The 21,380-nt window shown below is 39.9% G+C and overlaps 1 protein-coding gene across 1 annotated transcript in view; it reads right to left on the bottom strand.

The window, feature by feature from the left end:
* The window catches only part of LOC126475121 (ubiquitin-conjugating enzyme E2 W), a 99,658-nt gene that overhangs the window by 42,325 nt on the left and 35,953 nt on the right, over positions 1-21,380 (bottom strand). The window contains exons 3-4 of the mRNA XM_050102715.1: positions 19,351-19,453; positions 7,524-7,679 (exon numbers count right to left, since the gene is read on the bottom strand). Coding sequence (XP_049958672.1) covers positions 7,524-7,679; positions 19,351-19,453 — 259 coding nt within the window. The remainder of the gene's footprint in view (positions 1-7,523; positions 7,680-19,350; positions 19,454-21,380) is intronic.

Here is a 21,380-nt window from a genome sequence, read left to right as displayed (position 1 = left end):
ACTGGGACTACCTGTGCTCTTTTCCAATCATTTGGAACCCTCCGTTCCTCTAGAGACTTGCGGTACACGGCTGTTAGAAGGGGGGCAAGTTCTTTCGCGTACTCTGTGTAGAATCGAATTGGTATCCCGTCAGGTCCAGTGGACTTTCCTCTATTGAGTGATTCCAGTTGCTTTTCTATTCCTTGGACACTTATTTCGATGTCAGCCATTTTTTCGTTTGTGCGAGGATTTAGAGAAGGAACTGCAGTGCGGTCTTCCTCTGTGAAACAGCTTTGGAAAAAGGTGTTTAGTATTTCAGCTTTACGCGTGTCATCCTCTGTTTCAATGCCATCATCATCCCGTAGTGTCTGGATATGCTGTTTCGAGCCACTTACTGATTTAACGTAAGACCAGAACTTCCTAGGATTTTCTGTCAAGTCGGTACATAGAATTTCACTTTCGAATTCAATGAACGCTTCACGCATAGCCCTCCTTACGCTAACTTTGACATCGTTTAGCTTCTGTTTGTCTGAGAGGTTTTGGCTGCATTTAAACTTGGAGTGGAGCTCTCTTTGCTTTCGCAGTAGTTTCCTAACTTTGTTGTTGTACCACGGTGGGTTTTTCCCGTCCCTCACAGTTTTACTCGGCACGTACCTGTCTAAAACGCATTTTACGATTGCCTTGAACTTTTTCCATAAACTTTTTCCATATGTCATTTATGAGCTGCCAACTCTGCTCCCCAGCGCTGACATCTGTCAGTCGCAAAGTAATTTTAATGGGAGTCTAGTGCAGTATCATGGGTAGAGAGGCCATTCAGTACTGGACAAACATTTATATCATTTGGGGTATAAAAAAATGGTTCAAATGGCTCTTAGCACTATGGGACTCAACTTCTGAGGTCATTAATCCCCTAGAACTAACCTAAGGACATCACACACATCCATGCCCGAGGCAGGATTCGAACCTGCGACTGTAGCGGTCTCACGGTTCCAGACTGCAGCGCCTAGAACTGCACGGCCACTTCAGCCGGCTTTTGGAGTATAGTTCAGTACAATGGATAGAGAGGCCATTCAGTACTAGACAAACATTTATATCATAGATTACGTAACCATCTATAAAGAATGTTGAGTATTAATGTATTGCTTTCCTGAGTACTTCTGGTGAGAAAATTAACAACATAACTAATGTTGATTCTCTATTCCCAAACAACACAGTTTGTTTTTGAAGTGCTACTGCCAAGCATAGTTTTTCAAGTCTTTATTCCCCCTCATTAAAGTTTATATTGTGAGAGTTTTAACAGACTTAAAATTACTCTGTACAATACGTGTGCACATCAGCTTCTGTGTTAGTGATTAATGGGGAGCACATTACGTAAGAGAGAGAAAACTGTAGATAAAATGGAGGCAATACCACTACAAAAAGTAAACAATAACACAAGCTAGTAGTTTTATAGCACACACTTCAAATGTTTTGGTTGAAAAAGGAAACCTCACACTAAATCTAATGTCAATAATATTATCAACAATACTAAAAAGGACAGATTGCTACTCTCTTTGAAGATGACATGTTGAGTTGCAGACAGGCACAATGAAAAGATTGTTACACATTTAACTTTCGGCCTAAGCCTTTTTCAGAACCCCCCCCCCCCCCCCACACACACATATACCTGCACAAGCAAGCACACCTCACACACACATGACCATCATCTCCAGCCACTCAGGCCAGAATGCAATTGTTGTGATGAACAAAAGCAGCAATCCAGAGAGCGGCGGGGAAGGGGCAAAGTTTCAGCCCTTCCCAGAACCTCTCCTCTGAATCAATTTGCCTCCTCATCCCTATGAACCACCACTCACCCACCTTCTACATGCTCCACAAACCAAACAATCCTGAACACGCCCCCACTGTAGCTGGTTATTGTGCCTCCAATGAAAGAATGTCAGCTCTCATTAACCAAAACCTCCAACCAATTTCCAGTAATTTAGCATCCAATGTCAAAGATCCCAAAAAATTCCTTCACCAACACTCCACCATCCCCACCTCTTTGCCCCCTGGATCCCTAATCTTCACTGTTGATGCCACCTCCCTATACACCAGTATCCCTCACGTCCATTGTCTTACTGCTGTTGAATACTATCTTTCTCAATGTCCTTTACACTCCAAACCCACTCCCTCCTTCCTCTTACACCCTATTAACTTTATCCTAACTCACAACTACTACCCCTTTGAAGGGAAGGTATACAGACAAATCAGCAGCACAGCCATGGGCACCCACATAGCATCATCCTATTCCAACCTGCTATTGGCCATCCAGAGGGAATCTTCGTAGCCTCCAAAAACCCCTGGTCTGGTTCAGGTTCACTGATGACATCTTCGTGAGCTGGACTCAGGGCCAAGACACCCTATTCTCTTTCCTTCACAACCCTAACTCATTCTCAGCCATCTGCTTCACCTGGTCCTCCTCAACTCAGTGTGCCACTTTCCTGATGACCTACTCTTTGATGGCTCCATGTGCACCTCTGTGCACATCAAACCCACCAACAGTACCTGCTTTTTGGCAGCTGCCATCCATTTCACATCCAAAAATCCATCCCATACCACCTGGCCACCCAGGAACAGTGTATCTGTGAAGATGAAAACTCCCCTGCCCAGTTTGCTGAAGGTCTCCCTTCACAGACAGGCACTAACCCACCCATACACACCTGGTCCACAAACAGATCTCCTGTGCCATATCTACAGACAACACCGATCCTCCCACTACTCCCAAGAACCAGCTACAAAGGAGTGCACCCTTCGTCACCCAATACCACTCTGGATTGGAACAACTGAATCAAATCCTTCATCAAGGTTTTGCTGATCTATAATTATTCCCTGAAATGAGGGACATTGTACCCAGGGTCCTGGCATTTGATATAACATGTAATTACAAACATTTGGACAAGGCTTTTTAGTAAGCTGCTGACAAATGCTGATCACTAATATATAAAGCCAGAAGAACATTGACATGCTATATGATTTAAGTCACTGCCACAGGAGCATACTGTTTATAAATAGAGATTATTACAAGTTAAAATGAAAGCTCTAAATTAATAATACATCTTGAAGTGCGTGAATGGAAAATTGAACATACAAGTGAAGATGAGGAGGTTCTGTTGTCCTTTCAACTGGTGAGTGGTAGATATAGCAACAATTTTTAATGGAGGATAAACAAATGTGTAAAATCCTTGAAAAATTAAAATTTTTTGTAGCATATAAAATACTAACTGACCTACAGAAATTAGAAACATCAAAACAGAACACTTACACTACTGGCCATTACAATTGCTACACTACGAAGATGACGTGCTACAGACACGAAATTTAACCGACAGGAAGAAGATGCTGTGATATGCAAATGATTAGCTTTCCGGAGCATTCACACAAGGCTGGCGCCAGTGGCGACGCCTACAACGTGCTGACACGAGGAAAGTTTCCAACCGATTTGTCATACACAAACAGCAGTTGACCGGCGTTGCCTGGTGAAACGTTGTTGTTATGACTCGTGTAAGGAGGAGAAATGCGTACCATCACATTTCCGACTTTGATAAAGGTCAGATTGTAGCCTATCATGATTGCAGTGTATCGTATCGCGGCATTGCTGCTCGTGTTGGTCGAGATCCAATGACTGTTAGCAGAATATGGAATCGGTGGGTTCAGGAGGGTAATACAGAACGTCACACTGGATCCCAACGGCCTCGTATCACTAGCAGTCGAGGTGCCAGGCGTTTGCAGCAGCATGGACTGTCAGCTCGGAGACCATGGCTGCAGTTACCCTTGACGCTGCATCACAGACACGAATGCCTGCGGCAGTGTACTGAACGACGAACTTGGGTGCATGAATGGCAAAAAGTCATTTTTTCGGATGAATCCAGGTTCTGTTTACAGCATCATGATGGTCGCATCCATGTTTAGCGACATCGCGGTCAACGCACATTGGAAGCATGTATTTGTCATCGTCATACTGGCGTATCACCCAGTGTGATGGTATAGAGTGCCATTGGTTAATGTCTCGGTCACCTCTTGTTCACATTGACGGCACTTTGAACAGTGGACGTTACATTTCAGATGTGTTACGACCCATGGCTCTTCCCTTCATTCGATCCCTGCAAAACCCTACATTTCAGCAGGATAATGCATGACCGCATGTTGCAGGTCCTGTACGGGCCTCTCTGGATACAGAAAATGTTCGACTGCTGTCCTGGCCAGCACATTCTCCAGATCTCTCACCAATTGAAAACGTCTGGTCAATGGTGGCCGAACAACTGGCTTGTTACAATACGCCAGTCACTAACTACTCTTGATGAACTGTGGTATCATGTTGAAGTTGCATGGGCAGCTGTACCTGTACGCGCCATCCAAGCTGTGTTTGACTCAATGCCCAGGCGTATCAAGGCTGTTATTACAGACAGAGGTGGTTGTTCTGGGTACTGATTTCTCAGGAGTTATGCACCCAAACTGCGTGAAAATGTAATCACACGTTTATCATCTGCATTTCTTCTTGGTGTAGCAATTTTAATGGCCAGTAGTGTATTTCATTGCAAATGAGAATAATTATTGTGTGTGCTGCTCTGATACGTATTTGTGTAAATATATAAAATTCACTTCACCACAGATTTCCCCCTTCATTATTTAACTATAACACAGCAAACATTCCAGAAATAAAAAAGTATTAATGAACAATATAAAATTCAAATCAGCAATTAATTTTAAGTTTTTGAAAATAGTATGATTTACTGAATTAAACATTTAGTAAGGTTCACAGAAAATGGAAAGAAATTGGTAAGTCAGTCAACATTCTAATGCTAAAAGAGAAAAGTGACCCTGGAATCAGAATGAATTCTTTTGCTTTTGCAGTACTTTTTTCAGTCACAGTAGGGTTATAAACACCATTCCACAATGAATAAAGCTTGACTTCAACAACTAATTAAAAAAGAAAACTCAGAGAATTTGCACTAATTTATTAACTAGACTAGGACTTTTGAGGAATATTTACAGTTGTTCCCATCAAATCGCACACAAAAATGCTGTCTGACACAGTTTAATCTGATTTATTTATTTCTTTTTTTTTTTTAACTGATACGGGAAAATTGTGGACTGAACATAACAAATGGCACAAGGGAAGACACTTATTCAAACCTGTGACTGACACACGATACCACCAGAGTCTGGGTGACTTGTTAAGGTAGCCCCAACGTTTACTCCTTTGCTGAAAGTACTACACACACCTTTTTGCGTATGAGTTTAAATCATTGAACAGCTACTGTCGAACAGTTTGACAAGTTTGGTGGCCCAGTTGCAGAGACTATGCTATTTTGCAACATTCTACAACATCATAATGTTTGACCTTGCTGTTTAATTATGTTTTTTTGTTTTAGTCTCTGTGTATCTTCTTACTACAGTTTGGGGAGACAGCCTCTTATTCTGCATTTCCTGTTATCCTTTACAGTGTTTTCCTAGCAGTCACCCTGGGTATTGCAACTTTCCCTCCACCTGGCTTCCTATGTGGAAGCTATCACAGACTCATCTTATTCCTGCATAAGCTGTCCTTATTCCCATATTCCTTATCATCCTCCTCTCCTGTTCCTTCCTCTAACTATATTGTTCCATCCACATCCACATTTATTGCTCATGGAAACCACACATTTTTGTTGTACCACCAAACATCGAGACCTTCAGAGGTGGTGGAACAGATTTCTGTACACAGTGGGTACCTCTAATACCAGTAGCACGTCTTCTTGCATTGATGCATGCCTGTATTAATTGTGACATACTATCCACAAGTTCATCAAGGCACTGTTGGTCCCAGATTGTTCCACCCCTCAACATCGATTCAGTGTAGATTCCTCAGAGTGGTTGGTGGGTCATGTTGTCCATAAATAGCCCTTTTCAGTCTATCCCAGGTATGTCCAGTAGGATTTATGTGTGGAGAACATGTTGGCCGCCCTAGTCGAGCGATGTCGTTATCCTGAAGGAAGTCATTCACAAGAGGTGCACGATGGGGGCATAAATTGTTGTCCATGAAGACAAATGCCTCACCAATATGCTGCCAATATGGTTGCACTATCGGTCAGAGGATGGTATTCACATATCACAGCCGATATGGCGGCTTCCATGACCACCAACGGTGTATGTCGGCCCCACGTAATGCCACCCCAAAACATCAGGGAACCTCCACCTCGCACTCACCGGACAGTGTGTCCTCTGACAATTGTATGGTTGAAGGCATATGCGATACACATTGGTGAAGAGAACATGATCCCAATCCCGAGTGGTCCATTTGGCATGTTGTTGGGCCCATCTGTACTGCGCTGCATGGTGTTTTGCTTGCAAAGGGGGACCTCGCCATGGGCATCGGGAGTGAAGTTGCACATTATGCAGCCTATTGCGCACAGCTTGAGTCGTAACATGAGGTCCTGTGACTGCACTAAAAGCATTATTCAACATGGTGGCGTTGCTGTCAGGATTCCTCCGAGCCATAATCCGTAGTTAGCGGTCATCCACTGCAGTAGTAGCCCTTGGACAGCCTGAGTGAGGCATGTTATCGACAATTCCTGTCTCTCTGTACCTCCTCCATGTCACAACAACACTCCAAGATGCCTGGACACTTCCCTTGTTGAGAGCCCTTCCTGGCACAAAGTAACAATGTGGATGCGATCGAATTGCAGTACTGACTGTCTAGGCATGGTTAACTACAGACAACACAAGCCGTGTACCTCCTTCCTGGTGGAATGACTGGAACTGATCAGATGTCGGACACCCTCTGTCTAATAGGCGCTGCTCATGCATGGTTGTTTACATCTTTGGGTGGGTTTAGTGACACCTCTGAACAGTCAAAAGGACTGTGTCTGTGATACAATATCCACAGTAAACTTCTATCTTCAGGAGTTCTGGGAACTGGGGTGATGCAAATCTTTTTGATTTTGTGTGTGTGTGTGTGTGTGTGTGTGTGTGTGTGTGTGTGTGTGTGTGTGTGTGTGTGTGTGTGAGAGAGAGAGAGAGAGAGAGAGAGAGAGAATGCACAACTGAGGCTGAAACCCAGGTTTTGGGAGCAACATATGCACTGCTACAGAATCCCCCCCAAACACACACTTTTTTGTTTGTGCATATGACTGTGACTGGGAGGTTTCCTATAATTCAGATTCGGTGATAAGAAAAAATATAATTTTTTGCAAAACATTATCTCACTTTCTTAAATGAAATTATAGGGAGCTTTTTCTGCATTTACTACAGACTGATGTACAAATCTCTTTAGCACAACACTTCTCTATTTGCAATGCTTTTCTGCATAAAATTAGAGCCCACATCAAGAAAGATAATTAAAAGTTGTTGGTTGCTTTTATTCCTACGTCCCATAAGGATCAACAACTTACACGTCCCATAAGGATCAACAACTTACATGTTATGTGTAACACATTCCAATAGTAATCTCAAATATATTTCAAGAATGTTACACTGATTTTCAGTATGTGAGCTTAAAAAGAAATGGTAAAAATGCTAGTGTTTACTACCTTCTCTTTACAACTGCTAAGCATGGAGACTATGCTAAGGCAGACTGACTGTACTGAAAGTGCTGGCGACCAGTCTTCAGTCAAAATTGACAAACAGATATGTCCGTTACTATACACATGTGGATGGACTGGAATATTTGGTCCTATGAATGTAACCTGCAAGAGAGCAATAAATTTACCAATACGTAAAAATTTTTAAATTTTTTTCCACAGTAAGACCCACAATATTTTTCCTGAATACACTATAAGAGTAAAGTCATTCAATATATCAAATGCAAGCATTACCTTAAATTTTTATAGCTAAAACAATACCTAATTAATAAAAGAGTAAAGTACTAATTATCTATGAGGATTTCAGATCAATAACCAGTATGAATGAAGCAAGCCTATTTAAGAGACACAACTAAGTTAAAATGATTAATCAATTGAAAATTTGTCATAAGAACAAGGGTGTTGCAGAATGCAGCCAAATTACATTAAGAGAATATGATCACACAAAATTACGGGAATCGAAGATGTCAGTCCACAGAGAGACACTACCATAATTTGACAATGAAGCATATAATTGCTGAAAAAAATTTTTTTTATGCTGTCAGATGTGTGGCATTTAATTGGTGACCATAGTGCTGCAGGTTATTATTGAAATGCCCATTAGTAATTACAGCAAGTGTGAATCATGGTCGTTATTCTTCATTTAAGTTTTCCTTAACTGCTTCTTTGAAACCCATTTTCCTATTTTTTTCTAAGGAAACACTGTTCAGTTTAAAATTAGCAGACTATTCTCAAGAAACACATCTCCTCCTCCTCCTCAAGGTTTCATATTTTCATCAGTACTAAAATCAGACAAATCACTGTAATTTATATTTTATCCAGCAGAGAGTTATCTAAGAGAAAGTAACTTCTTGTCACTTACTGGTAAAACTTATACTGTTCCCATGTAACCTTCTTGATTTATCAAAGATGAATCAGAATATGGCAACAGCAGCTTCTTCTGCTACAAAGACATTTGGGAACTTGGCCATCTTGCCAACTACTGATATCCTTATTGTATGGATAGAGAGATTCTAAACAGAGTCAATCACAATTACAAAGCAAAATGTGAAGCCTCAGGAAACAGTGTGGATCTCAAAATAAGAGTGATGATTAATCAACACTACGATATAGAGAATCTAAAGGTAAATTTGTACTGACGCGCTGATGGGAGAATTATCCTACCACCGTAAAATACTTCAAGTGCCAAAGTAAGTTTTTTCTCTCTTTTGAAAATGAAAGATGGTGTGTTACACCCAGCTAATGTACTCACCTCAAACCCCCATCATGTCAAATCTCATCTCTAGCTATTCTTCTGCCCACTGATGGACAGCTGTAACTCCATAAGGACAAGAACAGATATGGAAATAGAACAGGCGAAAGCCTTCTGATTTCATATTAACTGGAGTGATCACATAGGCTCAGTAAAGCATGTGGCAGGCTTTGGTTCATTCGTAGGATACAGGGATAATATAAAAGTGTGACTACAGCCTAAAATAAGAAGAAACACTTTCTGACACATGTAGATATTGTGTTAGTTTTCTTATTTACGTGGCTGTGGTCTGCTGAGAGTCCAGGGAAACAAGAAAATATAAGAAAACTCCTCTCACAGTAATGCTTCATCTTCTTTGCTGACTTGAGATTTGTATACATAATGGTGCCAAATATTGTAATATTTGTATGTAAGACAATTCCAGCATACATGGCCATGGAGGGAGAGAGAGAGAGAGAGAGAGAGAGAGAGAGAGAGAGAATCAGTGAATAGTACATTTGCACTAATTATCTACAACACTACAAAATCAGGGCTTACAAACTATTATAGAGTGTTTTCCTTATTGTCAATACAATTCTGGACTTCCTTCTCAAGTAGACTGTTGTGACTTCACCAACCTAATATTAAAAAAAGATATACAAATCTTTCTTGGAACTATGAAATTCAAAGACTTGCACAGAAAATGTAAGCTATGTTCTTCACTATAAAAATAATCTCCAGTGCTGCTGTGACTGAAAAGCAACATCTTGTTTACTTATTTTCATTTTATACTTTTCTATGACGATATTCTTTGGGGCATCTCTGTGCATCCACGAAGAATATTCTTTGCCCATAAAAGGACAATTACAATGATCTGCAGGGTCAGTTAGCATACTACAAGCTTGATGTGGTTTAAGCATTTTGGAATTAACTCTACTGTTCTTGCACACGTATCACCCCCCCCCTCCACCAATAGTATATAGTATAATATGGACTGATTTCAAAGGGACTGGAGCACTTACTCAGTTCCATCAAAGTTCTATGGCCAAGGAACTTAACCATTCAATAACCTTTTGGAGCAGCCTTTACGAAGTCATTCCAGTTCCCTTCCAAATAATTCTGCTGGGCAAGATGTGTAAGCCATCGTGTCACTATCACACTCTTGGTTGTGTATAAAATACCCCATTTATGATGGGATACCTGGTTGGTATCTTGGGTACTTGTTCTTATGTTGTTGAACTGACTCCAGATTTTTCTTGGCAGTTGTATAGCTGTAGTAATTGTTTGTCTGATTCTTCAGGCCTTGTCCAGAAAACTGTGTCCAATTAGCTCTTCAGGCCACCCAGGCTTTCTAGATTTAAGCCCAGTAAATGGAAGATAAGAAATATATTTTTATTGCAATGTTTTTAGTAACCGGCCTGTAGCAAAAATTATTCCATTCTTAGTCCACTCTCTGTTGTTATACAAGATCTGGTGGTGCTATAGTACACAAGACATGAAACGTGGAAACTTGTGTTTATTTTATTTTCAATATGTTGTTTGGATGGACATAAATCTCGCTGAGAACTTACTGCAGCCATATAGAAGCTCAGTATCTGCTTACAGAACACACAACTGATAATATTGCTGTATATTAAAGTGTCTGCTTGTGCTTCCCCCCCCCCCCCCCCCCCCCCCCTCCTCCAGCTTGTTCCAGTAAACTTTTGATAATGCTATTTCCTCTAAGCATTGGAGAGTGATCAAGTATTTCACCTAAATATTTAGCACATAGGTTGCAGTTTAGCTGTCAACTGCAGCAACTGATACTAAGTTTTATTTCAGTGACCTTGCTCTTTAAGTGGAATATACACATCTTCATTTTACTGGGGCTCGCACAGGGCCTTCACTGTTTATAATGTGCACTTTGTGCACCTTGATCTTTGGAGGGTTTTCTTCTCCTCCTTTTGAAATTACTTGTATGGCTAGGGCAATATTGTCTGCATCACAGTATTTTTGAGATGTTCTTGCCAATATCTTGGTTGTATATAATTCGAACAATATGGGAACTGGAACCACCTTGTGGCAGTTCATTTTCTGTCTTACATTATTTACTTGAACATTTTCCTACAGCGATTCTGAATAAGAAATTTTTAAACCGATTCCAATAGTTTAGTGAGTTTACAACACAAATGACTAAAATTACATAACTGTATGTGCAATGGAATAAGATGTTTATAGGGAGTCTCACTCCACGCAGTTATAGTCAAGGCCACAAAGCTGAGTAGTTGCGGAAGGACCATAACAAAGACGTTGACCAACCACATCCACAGGCATTTGATGAACTACACATCAAGTAAATACGCACTTAAGCAAAGCAACGGAAGCAGTCTTTCTTTGAAAACAACTTACAAATTCCTCATCATATATGCCAAGCCATTTCCTGCTGAAATATCGTAAATGAATTCAACTGACCTTTCTGTTGTTGTGGATGCTCTTCAGAATCCATCAATATGCAAGGTTCTATACTATACTGAATCCAAACTCACTCAAAAGAGTCCACTAAGCTACTGAATGATACAGGCTACCAAATTGTAGTCAACATTATTGTATCTAACACCTACACAGTCATTGCTACACAACAGGTGAAAGCATGATTTGTCGGAAAATGACAAGTGGGGTCACATTAAGTTTTAATTACCACCTCAAACACATAGTGTTAAATAAGTAATATTTTGTTTGCTTGCAGGTGCATGTCTGCCCTCCTGGTACACACTGAAATCCCATGGCTCTGAGCTGTAGCACACTACTCTAAGAGCCAAAAGAAAATGGCGCAGCCTACTGACAAAGTAGTGTCTCATGCAGAAATTCTTTTTCCATTTTTGAAGGGGAACAATGCATGCTTAGTTGATAGCAACAGTGTAGCATCATATGACAAAGTGGTTAAATGGAAAAGACACTTCCAGTGTAGTCAACCACATTGGAATGATGAACAAGGAGGCAGACCATTTCTGTCAAGAACCAGGAAAAGTTGAGGTCCTGATGCTCGAAGATCAGAGTAACACAATCTAGGCAACAGTGAAAAAAAAAGGAAGTCAGTCATGGAACAGTTTTCAAACCTTGGACGACATTTTGAATATGATGCAAGCCGCCACCCAGTGCATGCTGTGAGCTCACATACACTAAAACTGTCAGTCGAACTGAGGTGGAAGTGGAAATTTTATGCTGTGTCAAGGAGCGGTCTTTTTTAGCGATGTAATCACCACAGATAAATGCTGGATGTATCACCATAAACACGATGAATGAGTAAAGCAAGCATGGAAAAAACATGGATAACCACCACCATAAAAGGTGAAGACCCAAGCATCATGGGGCAAGGTGATACTAGGTCTTTTTTGGGACTGCCACTGTGTGGTGCTGACAGATTATGTTCCAATGGGCAATCAGTCACAGGCACATACTACTGAATTACCCTGACAAGAATATGAGAGGTTGTCAAGTTGTATTGCTGGAAGCTGTCCAAGGGGGTGTTTTTGCTCCATAATGACACCCCAGCTCATTATGCAAGGGCATAATTACATGTGCTGTTTCTTTGAGCTATCAAATTTTGCTTCACCATCTTCACCTGACACAGGCCTAGTGTTTCCTCTTTCCTTGGATGAATAAACGATTGTGGCAGGAATGTATAGTAACCAAAATATAGATTTCTAAAAACAAATTCTCTACCATGTCATCAATAAATGGGAAAATCTGCCACATTGAAGGATGAATACACAGACAAGAATTAAGGCATCATCAAGCTCCACAGCTGCAACTTGATCTTTTCAAGGTAGTAAATAAAACTTCATGGCCACCACTTGTGCACTGTTCTACAAATTTACCCCATTTGGACTCTGTCAGGTTATTCCTACCAGGTCATGGAATTTTTCATTAAAGCATAACTGACATACACCAAGGTGACCAAAGTCATGGGATAACAATATTTGTGCATATAGATGGCGTTAGTGCCACATACACTAGGTAAAAAGAGGGCAGTGTGTTGGAGGAGCTGTCTTATGTACTCACCTGATACATGTGAAAAGGTTTCAGATGTGATCTGGCCATGCATGGAACATTTCATTTTGAAAATCATTAAAGAACTCAAGAGACTGCTGAGAATAACAGATTTTGGGCATTACCTCTCACCATGGACAATGCAGTGGCCAATGGCCTTCACTTAATGACAGAGCAACAGTGTTTGCATAAAGTTGTCAGTGCTATAAGCAATAATGCATGGAATAACCACAGAAATCAATGTGGGATGTACCACAAATGTATCAACTAGGACAGTGCGGTGAATTTGGAGTTAATGGACTAATGCAGTAGATGACCAATTAGAGTGCCTTCGCCAACAGCATGATATCGCATGCACCGCCTCTACTGCGCTCATGACTATAGCCGATATTCCCTACACATGACTGGAACACTGTGGCCTGGTAAGATGAGTCCCAATTTCAGTTGGTAAGGGCTGTTGGTATGGTTTGAGTGTGGTGCAGACCCCATGGACGCTAGTTGTCAACAAGGCGCTATGCAAACTGGTGGTGGCTGTGCTAACATGGAATGGATTGAACCAACCATTGACTGGAAACAGTTTGGCTACTTGGAGACCATCTACAGCCATTCATGGACTCCATATCTCCAAACAATGATTGAATTTTTATGTATGACAATGCACCATGTCACCAGGCCACAACTGTTCACGACTGGTTTGAAGAACATTTTGAGCAATTTGTATGAACGATTTTGTCACCCATTGAACATATATGTGATATAATCGACATGTCAGTTTGTGCACAAAATTCTACATTGAAAACACTTTTGCAATTATGGACAGCTATAGAGGCAGCATGGCTCAATATTTCTGCAAGAGACTTCCCACAAATTGTTGAGACCATGCCTTGTCAAGTTGCTGCACTACAATGGACAAAAGAAGGTCTGACACGACATCAGGAGGTACCCCACGATTTTAAATCACTACAGTGTACTTCTCTCCTGATGCTAAATGAATCCACCCTTAAACACTGGTTTTCTGACATAATTATAGTTTTAATCTCTGCAGTCCCAACCAAAATTAGGTACTGAACTGTGAAATCACTGAGTGATGTAATCACATTATGAAAAGGATAGTTGCTACTCGCCATATAGTGGAGATGCTGAGTCGCAGATAAGAACAAAAAAGGACTTGGAAAATGAGGTTTTAGCCAACAATGCATTTGTTGGAAAAAAAACCATGCGCGCGCGCATGCACACACACAGTATCTGGCACCTGAAGTCTGACATTTTGGCTTCAGCTGCCGAAGACTGTGTGTGTGTGTGTGTGTGTGTGTGTGTGTGTGTGTGTGTGTGTGTGTGTGTGTGCGCGCGCGCGCGCGCGCACGCGTGTGTGCACACATTTTCAACAAAGGCCTTGTTGGCCGAAACCACAGTTTCCAACAGCCTCTCCTCTATATGGTGAGTAGCAACTATCTTTTTCATAATATTATTACAGTCCATCCTGGATTTTCAATTGTTTGAGTTATGTAATCATCTTCAAATCAATTTAAAAGCTCCACTCTGCAGGTCTAGAAAGGAATTTTTTTTACCAGCAATTTCATGTTAATAATGACTGACTAATGCTTGCATCCACAATCACCAACAGAAGGATTAAGTTGCTCCCATTGTAGGAGGAGACTTTAAAATCAGTTATGGTACCATGATACATGTACAATTTGACACTGTTCTGAACACATTTATACTTCAGAACTTAAAATTGGAATTGTCAATGTTGGTTTTTCTTTTTCATAACTTAAACCAGACAAAATCATTAATATGTTAAAAACTCAAGGATCTAATGAATTACCTGTTTCAGCCATAATAATGTGGGCAAAACTGTGCTGGCTAAGTTCCAGTATGAAACAAATATTTCATTCTAAGTGGTAGATTGGGATATTGAACCGTATGATAAAACTGTAGCTTTTGGGGTTAGCGTTTTTCAGACTATCATTAGTAAAGTTCACAACTGTTTGACAAACAGCATAATATTTTGGCTTTGAGACACAACTTGAGGATGACTAAAATTGTTTTCAAATACATCCATCCTGGAACATCTGTTGGAAAAATATTACACTATGTTAATATTTTAATGCTGTTAAATAAAATGATGCACTGGGAGGATTTCCAATCATTCAGTACAGACTGACTGCTCAAGAAACGTCACTTTCTGAAACAAGCACATCACAAAACCATATGCACTCCTTATCTCACACATCTATGTATACCACTAATTACAAGTATAGCATATCATGGAAAGTCATTAAAAACAAAACAAAAAAAAAATCTTCAGGCTACAGTTATAATGGAATGATTCTAAATGACCCCAGCAGCACGACAATCAGTGCAGAGCAGGACTGGTGAAATAAATCAGTGATACTGCATGCATGTGTGCAACAAAGAGCAGAATGGTGTAGCAATGAAGGGATAAAACATGTTTGTCACAAAGCTGTGACAAGGGCAGTACCACCAGCAATCCACTACAGACAATAGCTTGCTACCAACTGTACTTTTTTTGCATGATTGTCAGAAAAAAAAAGACATCAGTAGACACCTTAATATCAACTGCTTTTACCTGGCATCCTATATAGGATCAGCAAGACGATTGTCAGAATAGATGAAATTTTTGGACAAATTGTTGGATTAGATGGCAGGAGAATCACTGACTATTTAACAGATCTCCATTTTCACATTTCCTTAGTCTTTTACTTTTACTGACGTAAAGCGAGAGTCAACAGTGAAGTTAAAAGTAGCATAGCTGGTAAACACACTGAAATCATTTATTTTGTAACAAATTTTGGAATAGCATCTCTTACTTGGATAACTTCATTTGTCACAATATCAAAGTTGTTTCCTGTTTCAAAACTACCTTGCATGAATGCTTGATTTCTACTGCACATTGCTCTTTATGTTCAGGGATCCCTCCAGGATAATAAAAGCATTTTGCACAATATCACCAGTAAATTACAGTAAAGTTTCTACTGACTTCTAACATATTTTTCACTTAATATTCATTGTTTCAAAAGCACATTGTAGAAAGATATTTGTTGAATTTTTTTCTCTGAATCTAAACTCTACTGAGCAAATGCCATAACAATGACTATGCCTCATCTCCAATGAGCATGTAAGGCAGTACAACAGACATCTGTAGCAGTAAACATTATAGCAGTATATTACAGTTCTCTCATTGCATCAAGTGACACTCACTTGAAGACCAAATGGTACTGTTACTTTGTTTCCTACTTCTCCTATGGTGATTCTACTGAAACTACTATGAACATTTGTAACTGTTTGTTCTATGATTGAGTAAAACTGTTTACAGTTGAAAAACAACTGTGTAGAATTTTATGGGCATTTTAATGAATGTTCATTTCTTCTTTTGAGCTACATGGGTCACAAATAAAGTTAGTCCAAGTAGATTGTAGTTCGTGTCTTTTGTACCGTAAGCTGTAATCAAACATGGTTAGTTTACTTTCTGAAGTGATATCCACAAGTACAACACGATGAAACTTTCAATTTCTCTGACTGAAAACACTGATTGGATGGATAGACCATACACTCAGTTCCTTTTAGACACACGTTGACATAAATGATAAAATCTAACAGCACTGTATCCTAAGTACACTCATGATAGTAACACATTTCAAACTTCAAGGAACTGTAGATAACAACTCTTCCCACTCGTTGGGCAATTTCTTTGGTCAGGATAATGTACTCCACTGCTCAGTTGCCCCACTATACATGCATAAGAAGTGCTGATGTGGTGCCAACCCAGCACTCTGTGCTGCACTACTCTCGAGCATCACTCCACTACAACCTGGGGCTCAAGCATGGACTGAAATTATCCAACAAGGGGAGGCCGTCAATTGTGAAATTCAGATTCGATTTATACTGCGTATAATAAAAGCTAATGGCCAGAGGTGTAATGTGGCAAAGCACCAAGATGGACTTCTCAGCCGTTGTCGAGAGAATCGACAGTTAAAAGAAACCGTTGCGGTGAAATACTCTCTACGATTAACAATTTTCTCCAGCGTCGTGGCGCAGCGGTAAGCGCTCGGGTTCTTAATCTGAAGGTCGCCGGATCGAATCTCGTGCCATGCAACCTTTTTTTTTAGTATTTTTTTTTGTAATTCAAATGTATACACACATATATATATACAAAGGTGAGGTGACTTACCGAGCGAAAGCGCTGGCAGGTCGATAGACACACAAACAAACACAAACATACACACAAAATTCAAGCTTTCGCAACAAACTGTTGCCTCATCAGGAAAGAGGGAAGGAGAGGGGAAGACGAAAGGAAGTGGGTTTTAAGGGAGAGGGTAAGGAGTCATTCCAATCCCGGGAGCGGAAAGACTTACCTTAGAGGGAAAAAAGGACAGGTATACACTCGCACACACGCACATATCCATCCACACATACAGACACAAGCAGACATATTTAAAGGGGCTTTAAATATGTCTGCTTGTGTCTGTATGTGTGGATGGATATGTGCGTGTGTGCGAGTGTATACCTGTCCTTTTTTCCCCCCTAAGGTAAGTCTTTCCGCTCCCGGGATTGGAATGACTCCTTACCCTCTCCCTTAAAACCCACTTACTTTCGTCTTCCCCTCTCCTTCCCTCTTTCCTGATGAGGCAACAGTTTGTTGCGAAAGCTTGAATTTTGTGTGTATGTTTGTGTGTCTATCGACGTGCCAGCGCTTTTGTTTGGTGAGTCACATCATCTTTGTTTTTATATATATTCGAAAGAAGGTAGATGCGGTCCCTGGCGCAACTTATAACATCGTCGAAAATCCTTTCGTCTTTCCCTCTCCTTCCCTCTTTCCTGATGAGGCAACAGTTTGTTGCGAAAGTTTGAATTTCATGTGTATGTTTGTGTGTCTATCGACCTGCCAGCACTTTCGTTCGGTAGTCACATCATCTGTGTTTTTAGCTATATTTTTCCCACGTGGAATGTTATATATATATATGTGTGTGTGTGTGTGTGTGTGTGTGTGTGTGTGTGTGTGTGTGTGTGTGTGTGTGTGTGCGCGCGCGCGCGCTCACGCGTGTATATACATTTATTTGAATTACAAAAAACAAATAATAAAAAAAACTTGCATGGCGCGAGATCCGATCCGGCGACCTTCAGATTACGAACCCGAGCGCTTACCGCTGCGCCACAACGCTGTAGAAAATTATTAATCGTAGAGAGTATTTCACTGCAACGGTTTCTTTTAACTGTCAATTTTCTCGACAACGGCTGAGAAGTGCATCTTGGTCCTTTGCCACATTACACCTCTGGCCATGAGCTTTTATTATGCGCAGTATAAATCAAATCTGAATTTCACAATTGGCAGCCTCCCCTTGTAAGACAGACAGTGCATTACAAATAAGTAATCATTCTACACTTCAATTTAGAATTTTTTGTGAAGTTCTAAACTACTCTGTTTTCTTGTGGAAATTGTTACCAGAGGCAGTTTTGCTTTTGGTGGAGGTGGTGATGGGGGGGTGGGGGGGATACTGTTGGTGGAGGTAGGGGGTGCTGGTGGTGGGGTTGGAAGCTGGCAGTGGTGGTGCTCGTGGTGGTGGTGGTGGTGGTGGTGGTGGTGGTGGTGGTAGCAGCAGACATTATCACCTAGAACACTCTTACCCATATATTTTATTTCATTTTTGCTTTCATTTTTTGACTGTCTATCTTCTATTAAAATTAAAAATTTGACTCACACACTCGTCTTGTATTTGGATGAAGTAGTGCCCCACCCCTACCAGTCATCCTCACTAATGCTTACCATGGGTTCCTCACAATCTTCTCAGGTGATTATACCCTTAATCAGATCGCAGCTCTTCTGTATCTCTGTCCAGATTACTGAGTTATCCATTTGTATTGTAGGACTTCGGCAGAATTAGAAACCCAGATTGTGCTTCCTTTTACATTACTTGCGACCTATCACATCTCACTTTATATACCATACGTAAAGTAAAGATTTTGTGATAGGACAATTCACACCTCTAATGACAATGTCTTGTGTTGTTGATTTCACTGCTTTTACTACTGTATTTTTCTGCAATAAGGAAGAATTGACTAGTCAGTCACTGTCCTGACTGAACTGCTCTTTATCTCCATCTTCCATGCACTTTAGGTCTGATCCACCCTCTTAGAAAGAAACTTGCAGTTCCAAATCAATGAACTAAGTATTTATTTTCATGTGTTCTAGTCGACCTAACTACAGTTTCCTTCCAGCCTGATGGGCGTTAATAATAAATAAAATTATTTTATTGTACTTCTGTACTGCTGTTAAGTGAAGATTTCTCATTAAAGTTAAACCATCTTACTGACAACAATTACATATTGTCTCTGACACTGTAACTGGTGACCTTTGTTGTTATTAACTTTATTTTATATAAATTAATTTTTCACATCCCTTTATGATCTTGAATTCTTTGCAAATATTAGCCTTTAAAGTGTTTAAATCAAGGTTATGAATGTCATATTTAGAAAAAGAACCCGAATGTTAAGTACCTCTGGTGAGTCAAAGGGGTATTTTGAACTAAATTTGAACTGGAGTTGGAACTGCTCGCCCTCATATAGTGTACCTTGTGCACCATCCATCTGAATAATCCATCTGGAAAAGAAAAGAGAGAAATACAAAAATAATGATTAATACAAATGTAACTGACTTCCAATGACCCTTGTTGTCTATAATTCAACAAATATATTTCCAGCCTTAATACATAAAACACAGGAAACAATATCTACAAGTAAGGGTACATGAATATAAGAAACATTGTGTTTGCCATTCCACTCCAAATGGCCACTTCAAAAACAAATCATGTAAAGGCTGATACAAAAATGAGGTAGAAACAGTGAAGAATGAAAAAGCACTAGAATCCCATTGAAGTCTCAGTACAGTGACATACACAAATCCCAAAAAAAAAAAAAAAAAACTGAATGCAAATCGAGGACTGTAATATATATATTACTTAAGAATGATTCTTCTATGACATGGACGGAGTTGTCAAGCAGATATTGATTTATGTTAGTACTTTTGCTTTCAAACTGTAACTGATTGTTTTCAGCAAATTTCATAAGAAAGTCCTGTGAAGTTACAAAGAGAGAAAGGCTGGCCATTACTGCCAGTAACTACATTTAAAAGCAAACATCTGTTCCTAGCCTTTGGAACTATTAGTTCTTTCCTCAAGAAGGAAAGCAGGGTAGTTTGGGGACGGTCAGAAAGGAGAAACAGGTCACTCAGACCCATGCATGGGAGGAACCCACCTGTAGAGGGGACAAGGAGACACAAAAATCAAGATCACTTTTAAATGTGTTAATCGGCAGTACTGGAATTTCACCTCGTAAGGTAAGCAGTGGCCAGCCACTCAGTCACTTTGCAATTTTATTGATTTCTAATGCGAATTTTTCTTCTGATACTATTAATGTACTGTCACGCTTTATTTGGTATGCCAAATCATTTGAAAACCTATCCTTAAAAGATTCTAGAAAGAACATCATATATTATCATTATTATATGCTACTGTTGAATGAACACTTTCTTCCTCATCTGTATCAACATACATTGTGCTCAGACACATGTAATACATCAAATCTCTTTTCAAGCAAGAAGAAAGGAATGAAGCTCAGAATTCAGTAGCCCCCTCCTTCTAATCTACAAGACTAACATGACCTGTGCATGGAGATTCGATGCCATCTATTACTGTCCACATACTAAATGTGTGTAAAATCCATTATATCAAAAGGCACTGCACTCAGATCAATGTTTTTCTAATGAACATATTTCATCCCTGACATGAACTTCTGAATGCCTTGCAAACTACATCAGCTGACACTAAAACATAACTAATGGGTTCACAATGTTATCCAGACACAAATTTCTTACATGTGGAAAAAGGTGGAAGTCAGAGGGTACAAAATCTTGTAAATCAGATTAGTGTTCTAACAATCTGTATTTCAAATCCCTTTGCTTTACTACTACACTATATTCACTCCAGGCCTCTTCTCACACATTTTCATCCAGCTGAGGTAATAAATAAAAATAACTCCTTTTACATCCTAGGAAACACTGGCTATAAACTTTCTGGCAAAAGAAATCAACTTCATCTTTTATGACGGAGGTCCATCAGTTTCCAAAGTTATAATCACCAAGTTCATTCTGGTTGACTGATGCTTCAGCCACAGTTTTAAACTGGCACTAGAAACAACTTTAAAAAGTTTCAACGATGCTGATAAATTGCTCTCCACATATGCTTTTGGTCATATTTCAACAAATTTGACACCCAGCTTGGGCAAAACTTTATCCTATTTCTAATTTGAAAACTAATATGCTATTTTTATTGATATGCCTATGGTTCAGCATGTCATCCACATTCAGCAGCTGATCAAACAGATGTGTTTCAAGTATTGCCAGAATCAGAAACAAAATTCAGTGTCAATGCAAAATAAAACCTACTTTGAAATGTCTACTGCAGCTGCTTGTTTTACTGTACAATGACACTGATCTTTGGGTCTGACTATGGCAGTAACTGAAAGATGCC

The sequence above is a fragment of the Schistocerca serialis genome, chromosome 4 (genome assembly GCF_023864345.2).
Source record: "Schistocerca serialis cubense isolate TAMUIC-IGC-003099 chromosome 4, iqSchSeri2.2, whole genome shotgun sequence".
Taxonomy (NCBI): domain Eukaryota; kingdom Metazoa; phylum Arthropoda; class Insecta; order Orthoptera; family Acrididae; genus Schistocerca; species Schistocerca serialis.
The sequence above is the reverse complement of the archived record's forward strand: the minus strand, read 5'-3'. Positions and strand labels throughout refer to the sequence as shown.